The sequence below is a fragment of the Dermacentor andersoni genome, chromosome 1, assembly GCF_023375885.2.
Source record: "Dermacentor andersoni chromosome 1, qqDerAnde1_hic_scaffold, whole genome shotgun sequence".
Classification (NCBI taxonomy): Eukaryota; Metazoa; Arthropoda; class Arachnida; order Ixodida; family Ixodidae; genus Dermacentor; species Dermacentor andersoni.
Window position 1 is genome coordinate 259,886,324 of NC_092814.1, and position 25,766 is coordinate 259,912,089.

Below are 25,766 nucleotides of genomic sequence, written 5' to 3' on the forward strand. Positions count from 1 at the left end.
TGGTTCGAATAATAGCAGAAAATAGCTATACAGTACTAGTGTAAGCACCTCTACAGTGCTGCAGAAAAACGTAAAACAGTTCTCACGCACCATTTAGCTCCTTGGCCAGGGGATCTTTGACATCAATAGCAAGCAGCTTCCAGTCAGTTTCCCCTTCGTCTACGAGTGCCACGACACCAAGGACCTTCACTTGAATTACCTCGCCTCGCTTGGCCACCTGGAACAGAGGAGGACGTCATGAACCAAATGAATTAGTTTATACACAATATAATGAAATCTACGCTAACATTTACACAACCATTACATAATTTCATGCAAACAGTCTACTGAATATACAGTATATTGGCATCAGTTCTATTTATTAGGCTTGTGCAAATATCCTACATTCCAGGCACGTAGCCAGAAGGGGGCCCAGGGCCCCCCCCCTTGAAATTAAGCGGCATGCACCCCCCCCCCCCTTCCCACCCACGCCACCACTTCTCACACACATTCCTAACGCTCCGACAAATCAATCTATTTGGCGGTCAACATTCTGCTGACTTTTACAACGAAAGCTGTATATGACTAACTTTACGTAGTTTTTTCAGCTTCAGTCAAGAGAAAAAATAACTGCGTGGGCAGATCCTGGTGACAGTGCAAAAGGGGTCCAAGCTCAATGGCACATACCTCTGTGGGCTCAGGAACCTGTAACGCGCCCTTCGGGATCATAGGGATGGGCCCATGTATGGGGAGTGCTTAACGCCTGCGTCACCTCCGCCGCGGGTGGGCCCGGTATTGCACTATCTTCAGGATCGGCCCACGTAGGGGACTGCTTAAGGTGTATCTAGAAGACGGAGCACGGACCTGTTTTGGTCCGCAGACCCGGCGACACGTCACATTTACTTCTGGTCTGTCAGGGCTGTGCCGGGTCCACGTGAAATGCGAGTGCATTTTTTCTGGCGGCAGCCCGCAGACATATTAGGGTCTTTTCAGTTACCAGGTCTAGCAACAGTGCAACACTGGTCGTTTTCGCAGCCAAATCAGCAGCGCCACCATACACACAAGCCGCAGCACGGCTACAAGTTGGTTTTTCACAAGCTGCTGCAACTATGCATCGTGGTCAGATGACGCCACATTTCACTTTTTGGCCTAGGTCCAACAATTTCCTACTTTGTGGGACAGCATCTGGGATGACTTCTCAAGATGTCCAAAAAAAGAATTTCTGTGGATCAAGATTTGCAAGGAGATGTCCCCCCCCCCATCGCAGCATCCGTCATGTTAATCTCGGAAGCAGTGCATTGCAACGAGTTCGCGGAGCTGCGGGGTCGAGAGTATCTCTACCGGGCCGTGCTGTTGTCTGCTCTTCGGGCCCACTGTGTGGATGCTGTCACGAGCAGGGCCAAGCATGGTCGACCCCACGTGACCGGTCCGCGGCCCGGTCTGTGGTGGTCAGTCATTTGGTTAACTCCTGCGTCACCTCCACCGCAGGTCGGCCCGGCATTGCACACTACCTTGGGGCCGACCCACGGCGGAGGTGAAGCCCTTTGCTTTTCGTTTCAGAGCTTTGACTGTCGTCAGCTTTGCTGCCATTCCATCTTCAGAGTGGAATGGCAAATTTTTTTCACTCCTTTTGGATGGCGGTAGTTATCGGCAACTCCTGGGGTGTGAAGGCCAGTTTTTTCATCGATTCGGCGCCCGCGCGATTAAGTCGAGTTGCGTTCAGTTGTCAACACCTATTCAACGACAATGCGAAGCACTGTTGCTTCGTTAGTCCAACCATCTTTGTTTAGACTGATCCAGGGACCAGGAAAGGGATTCGGTTTGTAGTCGGCTGGTTTGCATGTTCGTGGAACGAGTTGTGGTCGGAGAAAACGTCAGCTGCGTTTAACTTTTCCTTTTGCTTCATTATTTCCTCAAGTGACGGCTCGCCGTGACGCTGGCAGATCGTCGGAACCATATACCCACGATATGGGTTAGATAAGGTGGAAAATAATATGATGAAAACAGCGTCCATCCTCAAGCCCTGCAACAATCGTTAAACCCATAAACAATATGACTGTCACCTGTTATCTGTCTGGATTTTCCTTAATTGTACAGCACTTTTCATGCAAAATTGGCAACTGGAAACAAGAGTCGCAAGGAGTTGAGAAATTAAATGATCTACAAAAGGAGAGAGCCAAGGCAACAGCCAAACATGAAGGAAAAGCAGAAATTAACAAATTTAACCATTGTCTGTTAAATTATTTATGGATCAACATCTTTTTATTTAAAAAGGAAGTAATGAAAACACCGCCAGAAGTGGAGAATATTTCCGTGCGTTTTGAATGATGCTTGTACAGTTATCAATCAAGCCGTCTGATGTAGCCACTTCTCTGCTGTGCTAATGTGGGTGTTTTTTTAACCTTCCGCGGCGGGCGCAGTACGCCTAGAACTGCAGCGTCCTGCGCTGTACGCGGTTGTACAGGACTGGTGACCACGCATCGTTACCCAACTTCCCAAATAACAACACGAGTCAGTTTTGGCACTTCAATTGGTGAGCAGTAAACAAGGAATACAAAAGAAATGTGATTGTTCTGCAAATATATTTCTCTATATTTCTTACAGAGCTAATTAAAAAAACGCTGCTAGAAATGTTTATTTTACACTTTTACTTGTTTACTTGTTCTAGGCAGTGTTCTTCCTGTGCTTCTTTCACGTGCGAGTCCATTTGATGCGGTTCCTTGTTTGCCAAATCTGTATCTCATCGGCGTACCTGTGAGATATACCTTATTTCATTTCTCTTTTGCGGGTTTACACGTCTTTATGGCGAATGGTGGGCATTATTCATATTTGTACTAGTAAAGGTACCTCCCCCCCTCATTCGCATAGAAATGTTACCTTGAGTTGGGCCCACCCTGAAAAAAAAAATCCTGGGTATGTGCCTGCTATATTCACTTCAGCCTGAATTTCAGTACTCATGAACCTTTACAGGAAGACATGGAGCTCCTTTTTGGGCGACCAAGTTGGTGAGATTGCACGGGCAACCAACCCCTATCAAATCTGGTTGAGCCTCTCTCAATACAGTAGAAACACTGTTTTTCTTGCCGATCATGACATCGGCATTGTCGGAACACATAGCCAACAGGTTTCCAACAGGCAAATTCTGAGACTTCATCTCGTCCAGAACGAAATTAGCAATCTTGTGACCCGTCGCTACCCCTTGGATTGTCCCGAGGCAAAGAAGGCGGCTTTTGACTCTACTCGGTTCTTTAACGAAATATGTCGCAACAATAGGGTAAAGCTGCGTATCCCTATTGTTACTGCCATCCAAAGCGATCGAAAATACTTGCTGTTTTAGGGCATTCAGCAAACGAGTCTCAGCATTGGCGGCCATTTCCCGAACAATTTACGTCATCTTTGTTCGCTCACAGGCGTAGCATTTCACTTCTTCACACTTGGGGAACCTCTTCCGGAAAAGCGGTTCGGCATGATCGCTGACACTCGGCGGGATGTTGCGTTCAACGCTGTGAAGAGGCATTCTGCACGTATCACACCAATGTCATTGTCGCTTCATACAAAACTTGCTAGGCTTAGCTGGCTGTCCGCAGCTCGCACATATCCCTGATGCTTTTTCGAAGCGATGCGCACCTTGATGTCAGACTTGCCGCCATGCGAGATGTTCACATCACAGGCACACGTGGTGCAGAATCCGAACTTCTCCCCTTTCTTCGACGGCACGAAGCACGGAAATTCTGCCGCATACAATTTCCAAAGCACTTGGAAGTACTGTCGGAGTTTGTAGCCCACCATTGCACTGCGAAGCCGCTACAGGCCAAAGTCGCACTGCGTTTGACGCGGCAGCTAGTCACACAAAAGGTGAGGCCAACACTGCAGTGACTGAAGCTGACTGAAGTCCAAATCCGCGTGCCCGCGCAAACAAAGGCAACAGCACGGCAACAGGTTTGCAGAGACGCTATCGGCACTATTGAGCTTTGGATATGGATTCGGGACCCCCCTTGTAGACGACAGAAGTCGCTACAACCTTGCAGCTGTCGATGATGATACCACGCATACATATTGCCCTCTCGTGGTGGCGCAAGGTACCAGGGTGTAGTTTTACTACATTTGCACTTTTTTTTTGCAAATAAAATGTTTTCCGTAAAATTTCAAGCAAGATTCATAAAATTGTAAGACTGCTTGAAATTCGTACATTTTATGGAAAATTTGGAAGAGTTGGCAAGTATGATAATGTTAGAGACATGAATTGCAATTAATTTTGCAAGCGTAATGACACGTAACGACATTTATTCAATGTCATATTCCAATTTTAACTCAATCCTGTCAATAAATTGTTCCTATAACATTCAGATTTGCTAGAGAAGAGGTAGTAAATATATTTTATGTACAGTGACTGAGAGTTATACATCGCTTTATAATGCACTGGAAATCAGTGCAGCCACCTAATGGCTGTTGCCAAATACCCCAGATACGCACATGCAAGCATCAGAGTGCAAAAGACAAAAGCTTCACCAGCTTACCCGATAGCCGATCTCGCAGATATCAATGGGATCATTGTCTCCCTTGCAGTTGGTCTTGTTGTCTGTGTGGCTTGGATCCTCCCAAGTCTGCAAAGAATACACAAATGATAAAATGTGAATGAGCAGTTAGTGAGCATAAAAAAATCGTGCTTAAATGATACTGTACTAAAAAAAATAAGGACGCAGGCCTGGTGAATGTCTCCGAGCCAAATCAGTCAAGACAAGGTTTATTACACAAACCTGCAAAAGGAAGAATATTATCACAACACCAACTTTACAGATAAGTGAATAAGCACACTGACTTATCAAACATTCAGCTACAGTAGGAAAACATCAAAAGTTGGAATTCAAGGCATAAAAGTGCACAGTTGAACAGGTAGTGAAATGATATAGGACATATGCTAACTAGCAAGTAAATTCTATTTCAAGCAGGAAACATTTAAAGGGACACTAGAGCAAAACACTAATTCAGTTTAGACTGATAAAGCATTCTTCGAAAGCTTTGTTGTCGTTAGTTTCGATATATTAGGTTGATTATTAGAAGAGAAATGGAAGGTGAAAGGTTAAATTCTTTAATTTCACGCCAAAACCCCCTCTTTATACGTCAGTATGACATCCCGGATTTCAAAGTACTTTTTGTATTTGGGCCGCATAGGCTCCATAAAAGTTCCAGGAACTTGCCATGTTCAGTCTGACTCCTTTAGAACACAATGTAGTCAATCTCTGCCACAAAATAATTAACTACACTTTAGCAGGCGCTGTCAAAATCTATGATGTTACGGCATGCTGGTGCAGGAACTTGAGCGTCACCACCTGGTTTTCGTTCTCACACTTTTTTTTCTGGCTTACCAAGCATCTTCACATGGTAAGAGTCATGTTCCTGATATTGTAGAAGGGTGATTTACTAATGCAGAACAAATCATCTTTCTGTTTAGTGCCCCTTTAACCCTTTGAGGGTAAATTTTTTTCGCCATGTGCGACCGCCCAGGGTCGTTTTTTTTTTATTGCAGATTCCAATTCTTCTTAGGGACTTATTCCGAAAAAAATACCCCGTAATTTTTCTAGGGTGACCGTAAAGTGAGAAAAAAATATTTTGCGTTGGTATATATGCACTCTTCATTCATGAATAACAACAATAAAAAAGGAAATAAACTTATAAGAATTGAACATTTGGTACATTGTCATAGTTCAAGGCTGTATATTTTGCAATATTTCGCAAGATTCAAATGTTCCTGCTGTTACACTAATATGTACATACATCCATAGCGTAATCGAACTGCGTAGGTGCACACACAAGGAAACTGTGTGGTTGTGTGCCCATCAAAAAAGCAAAACGTGTGACAAGCTTCTGCTAATCTTCATCTTATCGCCAACAAGAGGCAATTAGTTTTCGTGAATCTCAAAAAAAAAAAAAAAAAAAGCAGCAGACATGCATGCATGGCAGCATCCTTCCTATGCGCACCCTTGTGAGCCCTAAACGAGTGAGAAACAAGCAGTAGCCATTTGAGAGATTCGTAACGAGATAGCTATCAGTTTGCAAGCGAAAGAAGCCAAAACCGCCCAAGGAACAAAAGCCAAACCGCCGCCCGCCCGCGCGCAATAGAATATAAATGCGCCGGCGCAAACTAGCTCTAAAACCATGTCTAAAATAAACCATACCACAAGAACCGAGAGAGGGAGGTGCGCGAAAAAAATTCCCTATATTCCCACATAGTGGCAGCACATGACAGAAAAGAAAAAGTTAGGAAATTGGCGCGCTTTTTAGACGTACAGACGGCGCCGTAAATATACGGCATCGACCATTTTGGGCTTCGTTCGCGGTGCCGCATATTTACGTCATTGACCCTCAAAGGGTTAAAGATGCAAGAGAGTGTATCGAAAACACACTGCATAATGAGTGAATAACAGGAAGGTACATTCTTTAGAGTGACTTAATGATACAGCCTATTCACTGAATTTTTTTTTAAAAAAAAGCTGTGTTCACAGCAGTACGATGAAGGCATTGCCAATATACAAGTTCACTCATTCTTTTGTATGTGAGATACCGTACCTACTCGCATAATGATCACACTTTTTTGTCAAAAGAAATTGCTGCAAATTCAGGGATGCGATCATCACGGGGGGTTAAATTTCCCGTGAAAGGAAAAAAATTTGTTTCATCCTGCATTTGCTGCGGGATGACAACAGGTCAATAAACAGGCGGCTGCCACTGTAACAGGGACACCAAAACAAAAATGGCAGCCCGCAGAGCAAGCCGAACAAGATTTTTTTCTTTTCGCGAGTACATTACGCGCATTGAAACAGTTTCTTCCATATCAATAATGAATAATATCGTTAATATCGGCAAGTCTGTGGCAATAACGTTGCCATGTCCACTTTGAGGGGATAGAAACAGAGATGGGCATGCTTAGCTGCCAGTGACATAGAAACACGACAGGTATGCTGCGGAAATTGCGGCATTTGTCTTCACTACTATCTTAAACGGCACGTTTCCACTAAGGGTGGACAAATATTGCTACGGAACAGCCGCCACAGTGTGGCTGCACTGAGGAGGACGAAGACGACGTGTGATATAGCGTCGCCATTTTGGCCTCCGTGAGCTTCCCTGTAAATAAATTGTAAATAGTATTCGGCTTCAGCTTCACGTAACATTAATTTGGTGGAGGTGGACGTTCCCCGTACCCATCATGGAGCTTCGCAGAGGTCGCAACGGCGACAATGCAACTTCGGCTCCTGCTAGCGGCACTTGATCTACGCAAGCGTCTCCGCCTGCAGCCCCGACCTACGTCGCCGTTTCCCCACCTCGGGATCCTGGTCTTTTCAACAGAGTCGGCAGTCCTGATGTTGACGTGTGGCTTCGCTTATACGAATGTGTCAGCACCAGTCACAGGTGGGATCCGACTATTATGCTTGCCAACGTACTTTTCTACCTCGACGGAGCTCCATTGGCGTGGTTCCAGACTCACGAAGAGGAGATCTCGAGCTGGGATCTCTTCAAAGACAAGCTACACGACCTTTTTGGCAATCCGTTTGGTCGACAAGTCCATGCCAAGAAAGCCCTAGCCACACGTGTACAGACGTCGACCGAGTCCTACGTGTCGTACATTCTCAACGTCGTGGCCCTTTGTGCCAAGGCTGACCCGAACACGACTGAGGACTATAAGGTCAATCACGTCCTCAAAGGCATTGCTGACGCCTTCAATTTACTGGTGTTTACGAACGTCACCAGCATCGATACCATCCTCAAGGAGTGCCGCCGTCTCGAGCATGCTAAAAGCCACCGTGTATCCCAGCACATCACACGACTTCCCAACACAGCTGCTACGTCATCCTGTGACGACCTCTTCCACCAGCCGTCGCGATGTGACAACTTGACCCGCATCATTTGTCGTGAGTTCGAAGCGGCACAACCGGCGGCCCCTTCATTCCCGTTACCTGATCATTCTCCAGTGACAATCTCCTTGATCCAAGCCATCATCCGTCAAGAGTTGTCCAACGTCTGCCTGCAATCCATTCGTTCCATACGCTCGGAACCTTTGTCTCCATGCACGTCCCCACCGCGCTCTTCTTACTCCTCTTATGGACAGCGCAACCCCTCCGAATGGCGAACCGTGGACGACAAGCCGATCTGTTTTAACTGCCGACGCATTGGACATGTCGCTCGCCACTGCCGCAGGACTTCTCCGACACGCTATTATCCTGATTACCCCCCTCACCCCTCTAGCGCATCCTTTTCCTTCACCCCTTCTATGCCCGCTCCATCATCTGACCCTGCGACACCTTTGACACGACCCCGCTACTCCCGCTCGCCTTCTCCCTCCCGCCGCCGTCACGTCGTGCTCCTTCTCCGACCTACTCGCCGCACACCCGACCAGAAAACTAGACAGTGTGGAGGTGAAGCTGCATTGACGACATTGGCACGAAATCCTCGCTTCACCTTACCCACGAACAAGAATCTTTTGGACGTTCTCGTCGACAATGTTCCTGTGTGCACGTTGATTGACACCGGGGCACATGGGTCCATTTTGAGTGCTGCTCTTCACCGTCGGCTCAAGAAAGTTCTGACGCCTGCCCCGAACCGAGTTGTACAAGTCGCCGACGGAGGGACTGTCGCTATTGTTGGCATGTGTCCTGCCTGACTCACCATTGCTGAGAGACACACCGTCGTTCTCTTCACCGTCATCGAGCATTGCCCTCACGAACTCATTCTCGGTCTGGATTTTCTTGCCAATCATTCTGCCCTCATTGACTGTTCAGCCGGCTCACTTCGCCTTGACTTGCCTCTTCTTGCTGACCCTGTGGACCCGCCTCCAAGCCATCTGAGCTGCATGGATTTTATTCGCCTACCGCCTCACTCTGTGACACACGTCGACTTGTCCTCACCAGCTGTACCTGACGGCAATTACGTGCCCGCACCAATTCCGGCCGTTATGCTTACACATGGTGTTACCGTGCCGCATACTGTGCTGAAAATTACTGGCAACCGCACCTGCCTTCCACTTGTCAATTTTGCGCTAACCGCGCAAGTTCTTCCTCAAGGGATCTCCTTGGCTATAATTAGCGCTTCACAGGATGATGAGGTCGAGCCATTCACAGTGGAAGATCGTTACAGCTCAGCCCATACCGTGACGTCATCGCACAGTACTGACGTCGACATTAAGAAGATGGTTTCCTCTGACCTTACACCTGCTCAAGCTGAAGCTCTTTGCCACGTTCTTGAAGGCTATTGCGACATTTTTGACTTTGACAATAGACCCTTAGGTCAAACATCCGTCGTGACCCATCGCATAAATACTGGCGATGCGAACCCTATTCACCGACGTCCATATCGTGTTTCTGCGTCGGAACGAGCTGTTATCCAACAGGAAGTCAAAAAGATGCTTGCAAAGGACATTATCGAGCCTTCCTGTAGTCCCTGGGCATCTCCCGTCGTACTTGTCAAAAAAAAGAATGGAACGTGGCGCTTTTGTGTAGATTATCGCCACCTGAACAAAATCACAAAAAAGGACGTGTACCCTTTGCCACGTATTGATGACGCTCTAGACTGCCTGTACGGTGCCACCTATTTTTCTTCTATCGACCTACGGTCCGGCTACTGGCAGATATCCGTCGATGACATGGACCAAGAGAAGACTGCATTTGTTACCCCTGACGGCCTTTATCAGTTCAAGGTGATGCCTTTCGGTCTCTGTAACGCGCCCGCCACCTTCGAACGAATGATGGACTCTTTGCTTCAGGGGTTCAGTGGTCCACCTGTTTATGCTATCTGGACGACGTAATCGTGTATTCACCCACATTTGACACGCATCTAGACCGTCTTTCAGCAATTCTTGACGTGTTCCACCGCGCCGGTCTCCAGTTGAACTCGTGAAAATGTTATTTCGCTCGCCGCCAGATCACCGTCCTTGGACACCTCGAAGACGCCAGAGGGGTGCGACCCGATCCAGACAAAATTCGTGCCGTTACGAATTTTCCTGTTCCGAAGTCTACCAAGGACGTTCGTAGTTTCGTAGGGCTGTGCTCTTATTTCCCGACGCTTTGTGAAAGATTTTGCGACCATCGCACGTCCCCTTACCGACCTCTTGAAGAAAGACGCCCCTTTTTTCTTGGGGTCCTGACCATGCCGCATCTTTTTCGCAGCTGACTAATTCTCCTTACCATGCCTCCAATTTTGGCCCACTTTGACCCGTCTGCGTCAACGGAAGTTCGAACTGATGCCAGTGGTCATGGCATAGGAACAGTGTTAGCACAGCGCCAGTGTGGACATGATCACGCTATAGCCTATGCCAGCTGACTTCTATCACCCGCCGAGCGCAATTATTCAATCACAGAGCGTGAGTGCCTCGCTCTTGTTTGTGCTGTTGCGAAATTTCGTCCATACTTGTACGGACTGATCACCAAGCTCTCTGCTGGCTATCCTCGCTCAAGGACCCCACGGGACGACTCGCTCGCTGGGCGTTACGCCTGCAAGAATATACCTTTTCCGTGGTATACAAGACGGGACGCTTGCACCAGGATGCTGATTGTTTGTCCTGCTACCCCGTCGACGAACCGGCTGATGCGGACGCCATCGCTTGAGTTTTCTTTGTGTCCCAGTTGCTTCAAATCGGCAACAAGCAACGGCGCGATCCTTCCTTACGAGTCCTCATCGACTGTCTGGAGTCAACTCCTGGCTATGCCTCTCTCCGGATGTTTCTCCTTAAGGAGGGGGCATGATACCGCTGCAATTTTGATCCACACGGCCTTGACCTTCTGCTCGTCATTCCATCACACCTGCGTTCGACTGTCCTCCAGCAACTTCACGATGCTCCCTTGGCTGGACACTTGAGCGTCTCGCGCACATACGACCGTGTACGCCGTCGATTCTTTTGGCCGGGTCTCGCCCGCTCCGTGCGGCGCTACGTTGCCGCTTGTGAGCCCTGTCAGCGCCAGAAGAGGCCCTCCACACCTCCAGCTGGATGTCTCCAGCCAATCGACATCCCACCCGAACCCTTTTTCCGCGTTGGTCTAGACCTTCTTGCACCATTTCCTCTCTCGGGCTCCGGAAATAAATGGGTCGCCGTCGCTACCGATTATGCTATGCGGTACGCAATCACCAGAGCCCTCCCGACAAGTTGCGCTACTGACGTTGCTGACTTTCTGCTCTATGACATCATTTTAGTGCATGGTGCTCCGCGCCAATTACTCACTGACCGTGGCCGCAGCTTTCTGTCGGCAGTCATCGAGGACATCCTCCGCTCCTGCTCGACAAAGCACAAGTTCAGCACGTCCTACCACCCACAGACCAACGGCCTCACGGAGCGCCTCAACCGGACCATCACCGACATGCTTTCGAAGTACGTTGCGACCGACCACCACGACTGGGATCTTCACTTACCATATGTGACATTCGCGTATAATTCATCGCGTCACGACACCGCCGGCTATTCACCATTCTATCTCCCATATGGCCGAGAACCCGTGTTGCCCTTGGACACTTTGCTGCCCTCGGCCACACGTTCCGCCACTGAATATGCCCGCGACGCGATCGCACACGCCGACCACGCGCGCCAGCTCGCCCGCACCCGTCTCGAGGCCTCACAGCAGCATCAGAGATGCCTCTATGATTGCCACCATCGTGACGTGCACTTTTCTCCGGTTTCTCTGGTGCTTCTCTGGTCACCCGTTCGACGCGTGGGACTTTCCGAAAAGCTACTGTCGCGCGACACTGGCCCTTACCGTGTGGGTGGTACGACAAGTGACCGATGTCACGTATGAAATCATCCCCGCCGATCTCTCAGCGTCATCATCAGCTGCAAGTGACATCGTTCACGTGGCAAGACTAAAACCATACCACACACCTTTCACCGCGATGATGCTACGGAACAGCCGCCACAGTGTGGCTGCACTGACGAGGACGAAGACGACGTGTGTGCCCGTTTTGATATAGCGTCGCCATTTTGGCCTCCGTGAGCTTCCCTGTAAATAAATTGTAAATAGTATTCGGCTTCAGCTTCACGTAACAATATCTTAGCTGTGTTATAAGCGTCGGCATATGAATAGGGTACACTTCTAACGTATCAGTGTAAACGTGGCTACTATCGTTGCCGCTCGCGATTTGTTTCGTGCCCATGAGTGCAGACGAGAAGAATCGAAAGGCACCTCTTTTGTTGTTGTTGTTGACCACAACCGTTATAAAGCCTAGAAATAATAAAGCCAAGGCAAGTTTGGTTGTAATTTTTTTTTTTTTCATGGAAGTGTGGAAAGTGATGAAAGGAATAAAATGGGGCATCTGCTTAAGAATGTTTGATGCGTGCAGACAGCTTGGTATGTCTTGAAGAGTCGTTCGCGTAGCATTCGACAGATGATAAGCGTGATCATCATTAGCTAGACTTGGCACACTACATATCGCTGCGGCAAGTTCGGGGTGTAATCATTACACGAGAAAGAAAAAAAATCTAATTTTGACGACAAAATTCAGGGGTGCGATCATTATGCGAGTGCGATCATTATGCAAGTAAATACCACTAACTAACTCCACTAACTCGTGCACAAGTGTGTCACGACTCTTGCTCAGAATTCAGATCCTAGGAAGCCAGCTCACAGGTGCAGGACTGACAATTCACTGGTAAATATGACACAGCCGTATTATTATCAAACTCCTGATCTGTATTGATCATACAGGCTGACAGGTCAATGCCTGAGTACGAGACCAGGTCATATTCATGTGATTGGTTGCAGATCCATCAGCCCATTTGGCTAATATAGACTTTTCTGCATGTGAGCAAGATTTGACACACTATGCCAATGGCACAGGCAACATTATTAAGGCCTTGCATACTTCTTTCTGCATGAGGGACGTGCTTGAATCGAATTAAATTCTGGGGTTTTACATGCAAAAACCACGATTTGATTATGAGGCATGCTGTAATGGGGGACTCCGGATTAATTGTGACCACCAGGTGATCTATAACATGCCCTCATAGCATGGGACATCAGCGTTTTTGCATTTCACCCCCATCAAAACGCGACCGCGGCAGCTGGGATTTGATCCCGCAACCTTGTGCTTAGCAGCCCAACACCACAGCCGCTAAGCCGCCACGGCGGGTCGAGGCAGGTCCTTGTGTGGTCCCAAGATACATTGGTAATGTCATTATATTAGATACAAAGCAACATGATGCAGCATCTAAAAAAACAAGCAATGGAGAGCTTCATCATGGCTCTGTTCGTTCACAGAACTTCCAAGACACGTGACACATCAGCTACCGACTCTGTACTATGCATAGCTGAAACTGAACATTAGAAATTTTATAATCCTTAAAAAAGATTAAATTCTGTGGTTTTACGTGCCAAAACCACGATCTGGTTATGAGGCATGTTGTAGTGGAGGACTCCAGGTTTTGTTAAATTATTAACAACAGTGTCAACAGCAGAAAATGAAAAGTTGCTTTTAGATGGATGCTGTTATAGTGAAAATAGTTGGTTCTTGCTGGTCCATACATCACTAGCTGGCAGATGAACAATAATTCCTTGCTAAAGGCATTTGCCACAGAAACCTTGATACTAATACAGTCGAACTTCAATATATCAAACAGCTCGGTGACGGCAAAATAGTTCGATATAGCCAGAATTCGCTATATAAAATCACATAAATAACGCGTCAAAAACTCCTGCAAATCAATCAATGAACAAAGGGTGCGATCAGGGATCGTTGTTCAGAGTGCGCGGTCGATTGCGCCGCACGCGGTTGGCCTAAGCCACACCTATTTCGTCAGCCGCGCAAAGTCGGCGCGGTCTAGGCCAATCGCGCGTGGCGCAATCAAATGCGTGCTCCGAACAACGATCCCCAATCATGCCCCAATCGTGGCGCAGTAGATACTCACTTAAAGCTTCACACAAAGTATTTATTTATTTGGCTGAAAGTACTGCAACAGTGTAGCCTGCTTCTTATTGGCAGCCGCATGCTTAAACACGGAGTCCTCAACATAGTCTTAAAAGATTTACAAGCGACAGGCCACTAGCGCCGTAGAAGGGCCAAAGCAGCTACAGCCTCAGTTGAAGTCGGGAGCGGGGCAACATCAGTGCTTGTGGGATCAACCTCGGCAGCGTCTTCATTTGGGCGCTGTTTCTGCTGCAATCTCCACGTCTGTCATTCGAATCATTTTGAAACACTGTTAATAAGAAAGTATGAAGTGGCATCTGCCAAGGCGTCTGTGAGTGAGCCCAGTGAGCCCGTGCTGTCGCAAGTCTTTGCAGATGCAAACCGCCATTGCTCGCGAGGCGCAGCAGGCGCAGAGCGCAGCACCGAGGAGGAGTCAGTGCGGCAAATGCAATACGTCATTGACGTTGTCGAACTAGCCAAGCCGCCACATGTGTGTGCCGCTACGTTCAAATGGCACCCTTGGCGCGATCCATGTGTGCAGCTAGAGTGTGCAGCAGTCGGGAACGCCCATCGCGCCACCTCTAGCTTCAAGAGTATTGTGGGAAAGCTCACCGCCTGTCAACAGAGCGCATGTGGTCTAGGGTGGCAGAGTTCGATATATACACTTCACGTCCGACCCAGTTTGATGGATGGATGGATGAATAACTTTCTTGAGGTCCCTCAGTGCGCACGATTAGCATGCCGTGAGCTGCTCCCAAGTCGAGACAGAGAGGCCATGCCCCTCCGCCGCGTCGAGGGCCTGATGGACAGCCAAGACCTGTGCTTCAAGGTCCAAGCTGCGTAGAGCTTTATCCCACTCTTCCCGTTCGAAAGAAAAAATTTAATATACATGCGATTTTCCAGGTGATACAGAAAGTGTTCGATATACACAATAATTCTATATATCCGTGTTCAATATATCGAGGTTTGACTGTACCTGGGTCACGCGGGCAAATTTAGTGTCACTTTGAGTGAGTGCACTCTGCCTTAAGTGTCATTCGCAGGCTGTCAGACAGTCAGGTTTAATGACACTTCACGTGGAGTGCACTTGCCAGCAAGTGAAATAAGCGCTGCCATCATCAGCAGCCTATTTTTACGCCCACTGACAAGGACGAAGGTCTCTGCCAGTGGTCTCCAATTACCCCTACCTTGTGCTAGCTGATTACAAGTTATGCCTGCGAATTTCCTCATTTCATCACAATATCTAATTCTCTGGCATCCTTGGCTGCAATTATTTTCCCTTGGCATCCATTCTGTAACTCTAATGGTCCACCAGTAATCTACCCTATGCATTACATGGCCTGCCCAGCTCCATTCTTTCCTCTTAATGTCAACTAGCATATAGGCTACCCCTGTTTGCTCTCCAATCCACACCGCTGTCTTCCTGTTTCTCAACATTACGCCCCAGATTTTTTTGTTCCATTGCTCAGTGCACAGTCCTAAAGTGCTGCCATAACACGCTCCAAATGCTTGTGATCTCTTCCCGTGCCATTCTGAACGGAATCCAAGATTTTTTTCCCCTGCTCGGCTTGGATGCGATGCTGCTGTTCTGTCTTGGCTCGTGATGATCAATGATGTTTATGAGGTTGAAATGAATTACAGTCAACAACTGAATTTTCGGACATGCCTGATATTTCGGACATCTTCGCGGCACCGCCACGAGCCCCATAGAATCAATGTACAGTAAAACCTCGTTAGACCGTACCCGCTTAAACAGTAGTTTCGTCTTAAAAGTAGTAAAGTCAAATCCCCGACTCAGCGGCCATTGAACATAATGTGTTTTGTATCCGCATAAACCGTACCAGCTTACTGCGTACGCATCAGTTAAAACGCAGCGTTTCAACTTTTCATCACGCAAACACGGCAGTGTATCGTCTCCATCAGGCGGCCCGGCAGAACAACAAGCCACCTCAGAGATCGGAACAACGGCCTCCAAGCGCCCTGTGCGTTTGCGCGTGAAGCCACATCAACATAAGCATCATTTCGACGCCGTGCCAGAGAGCGTTATGGCGTCGTGGAAGCGAGGACTCGCGTCATTCAGAAGCTCGGATAAAAAAGACGCCGGGTGCTCAGCATAGAAGAAAAATTAGACATCGTCCGTGCTATCGAACGTGACACAAAGAAGTCGGCACTGGCATGCGACAAGGATCTGCCGTTGACTACGGTATATCGCATTTGGAATGTGAAGAAGTTGCTCGGCAGCACTGCTGCGATCGCGAAGACATGTCGGCTACGAGGTTAGACTTTTCGCCATCGTTGCCTCTGTTGTTGCCGAAGTGTCGCCTAGCGACAGTGATAAGGACGACACAGAAAGCGACAGCACGGGCGATTCAGGCCCGACAGTGGCAGAAGCTATGCGTTACGTCAGCCTAATGAATGCAATCGTCGCGACGAGAACAGGGGCACGATAACGTAACTCTATTCCAAACGAAAAGTATTCCAAACTCCGGCACCCAGCAATGAAAATGCGCCCCCGGGACTTCTGCAGCACTACTGCGCGCGTGCACGGAGAATACGTAATGCCAACGAGGAATCTGCCATGCTAGTGTCTGCCGAGAAGAGGGGGCTGGCTGAAAAGCTGGCATGCAGCTTCAGTAAGTTTGAGGCCGCTGTCGTCGTGCTAGGCCGCTGCGGCATCAAACGAAAATGACACTTTTGTTGCGCGAAGTGAATAAATACTGCATGTTTTTTTCTTCTTTCATTGCACTCTCTCAGAGTTCCGTTTTCGACAGGTAAGTGGGCGATCTCATGCTATTTCGGTTAAACAGTACTACCGTTTAGTACGTAGTTCTTCCGAGCTCCGGCCAACTACGGTTTAACGAGGTTTCACTGTATAAGGATATCTGAAGTTTCGGACGCTCGAACCCCCCGCCGCCCAATTTTCCTGACTTTTTGACGCGACGGAAGGTCCTTTGGCTTCTTGCGCAGTGCCCTTGCGAAAGAAATCGACTTGCAGCCGAAGCATATCACCGCTTTGAACCACAACTAGCCGAATCTAGCCGTCACACACCGATTTGGTCTGGCCACGCTGGCTAAGGTCATCGCCGCAAATGGCCGCACTTCCGCCTCCGACGCAGTTTCCGGAGCGGCGCTATCATAGGTGTTCTGTGGCGCTATTTCGTTTGTTTGCGCAGACCATGTTTTGGCTAGCGTGGTGCGTGGTTGTGCTGTTGTGTCAAGTCAAAAGGAGGCGTTGGTCAAGTGTGCTCTGCGACGCTAAGCCTGGGTGCTTCGACGCTCGTCAGCGAACTCCACTGTTCACAACTTGAGGATTTCGCTTGCCTTCGATGGCCCCCACTCCGTCTTCGTCGTCCTCACCGATGGCATCGAAGCGCGGAAAGCAGTACCGTACCCACGGAAATAACTTTTGAACAGTTTGTTGACGCTGACAACGAGCTCAACTTTGCTGCGCAGAACTGACTGAAGAGGGAATAGTCCATCAGGTTGTGGGGGATTCAGAAGACTCCGATGTTGAAAATGAGGAGCCAATGCCCGCGCCGCCTACAAGCGCCGAGTTGACGCGAGCACTGTTGACTCTTTCATCAGTGTACAGTGCTGACATGACCCTTGCTCAGATCGAGGCGAATATGATCGCATGCAACCGGAATGCCGTCCAAACAACAATCAACAAGTTCTTCAAGACAGTGCAGCAATAACACTGGCTGCCCGACGATGCACATGTACATAATAAACCGGCAGTCGGCTGCATACAGAGTTTTTGAACGCCTCTTTTTATAGCATGTTCATTGATGCTTTGGCAGGGTTTTGGAAGCCTGGTACTTCGCCCTTTACCTCTAGAGCTGAGAAAAAAAGAAAAAAGGTGGGTTTTTCTGCATGCATTCATTTTTTCGGACTGCCTGAATTTTCTGACATTTTTACGTTCCCTAGAGGGTCCGAAAAATCGGTCGTTGACTGTACTTCATTTGCACCTATGTTTATTCTAAATTCTGTTTCTAGCTATAGCACACTATTTTGCAGACATTGCTTAAAATAACAAATTCTGTGAAGTGCCAATAGTTTGAAATCTCTTAATTCAAACTGACGGATAATTCGAACTGTTCCGCTGGTCCTGGCAAAGTTCTATGTAATTGAATAGAGAAAGACTCCCGTTAATTCAACTCCACATACCGTGCAACGGTTATTTCGAACAAGATTTCTCACTCCATGATCCTCTTTTCTGATAAACCTGAGCCAAAGTCAAAGGTTGTATGCATCACTAGCTATCGTAACACCGCATGCCATAATAATGACGCGGAAAGACACGCGAGAAGCCGAGGCCTAGCCGGACAAAGCAGAGCAGCACGCCCTCCTTTGCCAGCCAGCTTAAATGAGCAGGAAGGAGCCCCTAGCACACTTGAACACGTCAGCTCCAACATGGGACATGCGGGAGGCCAGTGCACATCAAGCCACCATCCTTCTTGGCTCACCCTCACATATTTTCCTTAGCACCCACAACAAATGGCACATGAGGCATAATTGAACTTCGTATGGTACCTAGGCTTCTTCTGGCACATGTCGTCATGCGGCAATGGAGGAAAGTTAGACTCTCAATGCAAGCCCACTGACAGTTTTGTACGCTGTACCTCACAATTGCTTTAAAGAGGCTATCCTTAGTTCAAAGACGTTTCCGGTCCCCATGAACCTCGAATTAACAAGATTCTGTAATGTTGTGCCAACTGATTTACCCACTGCCATTAAAGGGCGTTTTTCTTTCTTATGTAGCAATGCGCCGCCCAAAGTAACACTCGGGTAGCTGAAGTGCAAATGCTCAAGGCGACACTAAATTTGAATGTGCAATCCATGTATGACACTTGTCCTATAGCATCGTCATATGATGTCATCTGGAACTTCGCTCATGAGGAGAACCATCACTGCAGTTAAGCACTTACCGATGAAAGAGCATTTAATAAATCTCAGCCAGCACAAAAATATTTCTTCCAAGGCATCATACACATGAGTTTTCATTAGTTTGAGAATGAAATTGTGTCTTACTATGGCAGTTGCAGCATAATTTTTTTCAGTGAGCACCCTCTCACCAATTATTTTGGTTAGAGAAGGTACTAGCATAGTTCCAGCCAATTTGAAGAGGTCAGGTATGTCGGTGCATTCACTGTTGTATGCACCGACAGAAAGGGGAGGAGAGATGCTGGTCCGAGTGAGCGCCATGCCAATTGTGGTGACCCAGTCCTGTCTGTTTTTTGTCACATGCTGAAATCCTCCACTTCCAGTAAATGACAAGTACAGTCGCCGACCGTTTATTCGGACCTCACGGGGACTGCGGAAATGTCCGAATAAACAGGTGTCCGAAAAAGCAGATTAAGAAAAAAAAAATGAAATCCTTTATTTGCACGCACTTATTCGGGCTCGGCAGTAGGCTTGAAGAAATCGTGAATGCGCCGTTGCACGCTGTTCAGTTTACGCGCAATCAGATAAGCCTGAATCTCGGAGAGGGTTGTACGGTCACTATAGGCGGCTGAAAGCACAGTCACTGCTTGTGCACGCTCCGCATGCGACGGCAGCGTAGCACATGGTGCGTCATCTTCCGACTCAGAGTACTCGTCCGGCGGAGCAGCAGAAACCTGACGAACGATCTCGCCGTCGTCGAGTTCTGCGCATGTCAGTACAGCAATGTCAGCACTTGTGAAACTGTCAAATGAGACGGTGTCCGGAATCGCAATGCAACCACTGCGCAGGTCTCGGCAGAATATTTTCCGCGTCAGTAGGGAGCACATCGGAAGGCAACAAATCTTAGGCCTCCCGGCACCCGCTAGCCGGCATTCCCCAGCGCAGTCTGCGCGGGCACTGTCGGCGCCATTAGACACTTGACGCGATGTTTCCGTACGCCGCGTTGGATCACCGAAACCTCGATACAGCACACAACGCAAACACCACCGTGCCGACACCAGTCGCACAAACGAAAAACGTGCTGCTCGCAGCGTCGTGCGCGAAAGAAAGAAATCAGCTGCTGGATTGTCTTGACATGGCTTACTAAGCTGAAACCGGAACTGCTGTACGACCACTCTATCGAACCAGGCAGAAACGATGATGATGAGCGGTGATTTCCAGTAGCGCCACTTCGTGGGGCAGCAAGGAGGCTCCGTTCAAAACAAAAATGGCGTTCAGCAAGTCGAACTATGCGCCGGTCAGAGTCTGTGCATGATGCCCTCGATCGAGTTGGCTCAAGGAGTGTCCGAAAAATCAGACGAGGGGTTGCAAGGTGTCCGAACTTTCGGCAGTTGTTATACATTATGGTCTATGGGGAGAATGGCGGTGCCGCGAAGCTGACCGAATAATCGGGCATGTCCGAATTTTTGGAGTCCGGAAAATCGGTCGGCGACTGTACTGTGATATGCACTGCCTCTTCTCATTGCCCTCGCTTTGTGGAACAAATAGAGGTAACATATTGACTCTAGAGGAAAAGCTGGGCGAGAAAAGTGGTAACCGCAGACATGTTGCTACTTCTCGACATTGTAATGCAAAAAATAATCAGAACAGGATGCAAAAACAAGCATTTACACGTAGCACATACATATGGACAACATGTAAAGTTCATTCCATATATTTCTGAGAAATACCCAATGGCTATAAACGATAGCTAAATAACCGAGACACATGAACTAGATGTCATTACCATACCGAGAGAGGTTCGGGATCGTGTTAATTGCACGCCTCGTCTGAATCACATATCGTTATCAGTGCCTGCACGTCTGCCCGGAGTAGCAACATTGCGGCGCCCTTGTGGTTTCCGATTTCAATGCATATGCGCTATGGGGAGTTTTGCCTCTGGAGTTGGTTATACAGTGAACTCTCGTTAAGATGAATTTGGTTAAGCCGAATTCTCACATATAACCAACATGGGAACATTTGTTTGGTTTTCTATAGACTCAATGCAAATAAAATCTGCTTAAGACGAACTGCCTCAGACATGCTCTTTGGTTAAAATGAACATTCGGAGTGACCGCCAGCATTACCAATCCTCCAAGTGCCTCGATGCACTGTACCCGGGGGTCCACGGACGATGTGCAAAGTCCGTGGGCAGAGGTGAAAACAAGAGGAAACAAAAAGCGACAGTGACGTCTCACTTCGTGAATCCGGGTGACGCGCAAGCGCATTGGTGCTATATGCATACGAAGCTATTGGCCCTCAGTGTGTCTGGACTGTCCGCATGACAGATCCTATTCAATCAAGACGGGGCTTGCATGGCCGCGCCATACACAGTAGCCGGCAGAGTAGAACGTCCCCTTGTAAACATTTGCTAAATTAACAAGCATGGTGTCAGCGCACACAGGCAAACATGAACACACTACACTTTATGACCGCGGATGCTCGGTGTCAAAACGCTGGCGTGAGGAATCGCGGCAGCAGCGAGCGAAGCGACCTTCGTGCTGTCCATCACTTCAACGCAAACTGAGTGGCGAGAACACAGCATACACAAAGCTACAAGCCATCGGCCCACCTAGACTGTGCCCCCAAAGTAGATTGAATTCAAAATAAAGCCCGCGCAACCGATGTACCTCCCCTCCCTGGTGCCATGCACACGATGGAAGACGGTTTGCTTTCCCCCCCTCCGGGGGCTTTACCGTTTCCTCTTTCGCACACGCAAGATTGAGCCACCATCGTTGGCTCACCGTCGCATGCTTTCACTCGCACACAAAGCGTACGGCACACGAGGACGAGGTTATCCTGAGACGAACCCAGTATGTTCGTATCGCAAACGAAACCTGTAGCAACTGCCAGAGGAGGTCAACCCAACATACCTCTGCCTACCTTCTTCCTCCGCAATGCTTTGCCTCGTTTCTCCTTCCCCACTTCGCTCAACGTCAGCTAGACTTTCCTCTAGGTCATGTTGCTTTGCCGCGTGCTCCTTCGTACTTGTGCTAGCTCGGAGCCTGCACTAATGACCTGCGAGGCAGCAAATGCCTTCTTTAGCCTCCTACAAGGTGTCTACCAAGCTGACATTTCCAAATTTCCTGAGTTTTCCAGGTTTTCCCTGAGTGTCTTTTCAAAATTCCTTGAGTGACACAGAACTTTGTTTTATGTCAAGACGGGCTGACACAGTGTCGCCCGATGCTGGCACTCTCTAGTAAGCATGTTGAGAATAAAAAAAACAATGTAATCCAGTTTGTATAGTAAGAAGTAGTGTTTATCTTATTCAAAAGAAAACAGAAGGGAGGGGTTAGTAAAATACACAGCGAATCAAATATCTTCGAAGAAAAATGCTAAAGCCCATTGCAAATCGAGCCGAACAGTTTCAATACGAATAGAAAGAGATGCATACCGAGGATACAGAAGCAAATATTTTCGAATATGAGCTATTTCTATCAAATGATAGCAAGCTCATTGGTATGAGGCCCAAACTTTGTCATAAGTAAGATTCTCTCTCTGCAGCTGGAAAGTCAACCTCGACTGTCCCGAAATACTCTCAGCCCGCGCACAACACCTGTGTTGCGTTTCACTGCTTTAAAGAGCTTATTTAGGTTTGGATGAGGTACACCTGCATCTAGGCGTTAGCCAATACTTTGCTTTTTGAGCTCAAGCTCCTTCAAAAAAGCGGTGGCACATTTTCTTTCCAGTTCATTCCTCAATGCGTTGGTCCTTTCTGTTCTCGACCTCCTCCTGCTGCACGTTCACCCCACGGACCGTTTGAAGCATCCTCTTGGTCAGTTGTACAGTAAAAGCCCGATTTTTCTGACTCCCTAGGGGTCGCAAAAACATAAGAAAAATCGGACAGTTCGAAAAAATGAATGCATGTCTTTTACTGCCCTTAACGGCTCAAATCGCCACAGGCACATCCCAAAAAGCTCTGAAGGCCTGCCAGTACACTTATTAGTGCTCCTTCTGGGACAGGAGATGGCAGGCGCACGCGTGTATAATTAAGGAATACACACTGGGTCCCGTGACAATTGCCCCTTCCCCCACTTATTAAACTTCACCGCAAAACTTTGCACATGCTTCGCCGCGTAGCATTGCTGTATTGTGGCGAAGCTTAATTTTGAGAACCGGCATAATTTAACGTGTCGTGCTTTCCAAGCCTCAATACCATTTGAGTATAACAAAGGCTGAGTCAGCACCTAACAGCGGCGCATTGCCAACAGTAGCGAACATCGAAGTAGCTAGGCCTAGCGTTGCTGCGGTAGTGGCTACGGCTGCCAGCGGACCTGCACGAGATAGCACCGGTTCAAAGCGGCGAGATAATCAAAATGGCGGCGGTGGTGGCTTTGATTAATGCCGTTTCGGACCTGCAATCATGGCAAGAAGTTGCGAAAATCGGATGGAGAAGGGTTCTTGCGTCCAAAATTTCATACGTGCTTATGCACTGACTCTACGGGGCGCGTGGCGGTGCCACGAAGTCATCCGAATTATCGGGCATGTCCCAAAAATCGGGTGTCCGGAAAATCAGTCATTGACTGTACACTGGCAAGTCTTCCTGCCGATGAAATGGCGTCAAAGACGATTCGTTATGATTGCTGTCACTCGAGCCAGCGTTAGTGCGAGTTTCGTTCCCTTGCAATGAAATTACAGCTAATTTTCCCTGATAGAAGCATAAATTCCCAAAGTTTTCCCTGAGTACTTTCAGACTATTCAACATCCCTCAGAATTCTCGGTTTTCCCGGCTGGCAGACACCGTGTTCCTAGTGAACTTTTTTCTGCACCACGAAGGCACAGAAGGATTTTTAAGGTCATTAGGTAAGATGACGTCATTTGTAGCTGCTCGCCAATTTGTACAGAAGCGCCAAAGATCCATCACAAACTCGATGAAACCAAGCAAGAGTACCACTTGAAAACAGTTTTCTATTAAGTTCAGCTAAATAAATGCTTTTTATATAATTTTCCCACGTTTTATGTCTACTTCATTTACTGTTTAGAGGTAAGATATTTGGATGCACCTGGTCATGTTGCCAATTATTCTTCTGATAAGATGAACGTCTGATAAGACGAACAAATATTCATGGTCCCTTCGAGTTGTATTCACCCAATGGGAACAAATGGCCACAGGACGTACGTAATCACGCAAGACGTAGAAACACCTTTTTATGAATGCAAGTAAAGGCAAAAGTAGATGCTGCCAATGTCCACTAGGTGAACTTAGTTGAAAGTTGGCACTCGTGGTGTACATTTCATGTGTCTTCATGACCTTGTCTTTTTTTCACCATATAGCATTTAGATGAACTACGTACCAACTTGCCCAAGCATCAGTGCTATTCTACTAGGTGAACTGTTTGTTTCACTAAGAATGAAAGCAGGTGCCATGAGTGCCTGATAATTGCAGAAAGCGCCAGACATGAAAAAGTTGCAACTGCTGTTTGTCAATTTGTTATTTCAGCATTAATCACTATAGTTATCAGGAGAAAAATAATGAATGTATACATTAGGTTTCAATGTACATATATTAAACATCCACAGTAGGAAACTGTGAATGATTGTGGTGTCACAAAGGTGTAAGGTAAGGTTTAAGGTAACCTGAGCATTAAATAAAATCGGTGTCAGCATCAAAGAGATTGCACATTATGTTTGGGAGAGGAGCAGCTCCATCCATGTCATGCAGAGCACAGAAATATGGGGCACGAATTAGTGTGACTGTGTGCTCTACACACCACACTTGTTTGTTCAAAATCTGATTCAAGGCCCCTTCAAGAAGACGCTGTGAAACTTCCATAATCAACCAGTTCACTGTACTTCACAGCACCTGCGGGATGGCACCATAGTTCCAAATGTAACCGTGGTGGGGGAAGCAGTTGTGAACATAGCGTAGCTTCCCTTTCTTGACATCTTGCTTGATGGGGTTCAGGGGCTCCTTGGTGGCTATCTGAAAAAAAAAAAAAAATTAAACCAAATCATACAGGGCCTGTTAGGGCTGTTACACAACCAACCCCTAAGCTGCTGTCAGCTGCTGAAGGCTGCTTAGAGACGGAGGCATGAGCAGAACAGACCAAAATAAGCAGCATCATAATACCCTCCACACTTGGAGAACAGTATAGATACAGGTTACTTGGATGACGTACAACAGAACTTCCAATGATGCTGTGTGGTTAAATATAAACCCACGTGCCGCACAATATTGCAGTTATATAATAGCAACATCAAGCCAGCAGAGCAGTATCTGGATAGTTCTAAATTAAAGCAGGCATATTTTGTTTTATATGGCATGAAATCTAATAATGAGTGTACATCTACACAAAGCACATTCAAGCCTATAGATAGTTCCAATCTTGGTTACAGTGCAGTTACTGGGATGCTAACAGGAAAATTTTTCACACTGCTGTACATGGAACAATTTCCGCGGCACAGCAACACAACATAAAAAATCTATAGCTATCAATGCTCTTGCTGTACTCAAAATGGTCCTCAACTTTGAACTTCAGTGGCATATATACAGTACAATCTCGGTAAATAGAAATTGCTTAAACACAATTGCCACTTTAATGAAACAACAGTCTCATGATTGGTTGGTTTTGCATTAAGCTAATGCAAAAAGAAAAAGAAAGGAAGAAAGCTTGATAAACGGAAACCACATTTTTTACAACTCCGAACCAAAAGTATATTACAAAAAATGAAACTGAGCGGCCAATCACAGTGGCACTGCGACAGGCATTGGTATTATTGCTATTAGTGCATTTATTCTTTTTACTTTTCTTTCCAAGATCAAAGTTATCGATGAAGGAAACAATCACAAATCTTGATGTGGTCACCAGTTTGTCAGATATACTTACTGGTTTTATGTTATAGCCTCATTTGAAATGGGTAAATGTACTCAAGTTAACCTCAGGAAAGCATGACACTTATAAAAAAACCTGGAGAATTTGACAAATGATCACAGAGAGTAGACATTAGGATAATGTAGTGGAATGCATGAAGCTTTCTACTCAGTC

General features: G+C 47.3%; 1 protein-coding gene across 2 annotated transcripts in view; it reads right to left on the reverse strand.

Annotated features, from left to right (window-relative positions):
• Nurf-38 (Inorganic pyrophosphatase Nurf-38) overlaps positions 1 to 25,766 on the reverse strand; it is a 66,304-nt gene that overhangs the window by 34,345 nt on the left and 6,193 nt on the right. For both annotated transcript variants that reach the window (XM_050196564.3, XM_050196563.3), the window contains exons 4-6: positions 24,584 to 24,703; positions 4,497 to 4,583; positions 91 to 217 (exon numbers count right to left, since the gene is read on the reverse strand). In XM_050196564.3, coding sequence (XP_050052521.1) covers positions 91 to 217; positions 4,497 to 4,583; positions 24,584 to 24,703 — 334 coding nt within the window. The remainder of the gene's footprint in view (positions 1 to 90; positions 218 to 4,496; positions 4,584 to 24,583; positions 24,704 to 25,766) is intronic.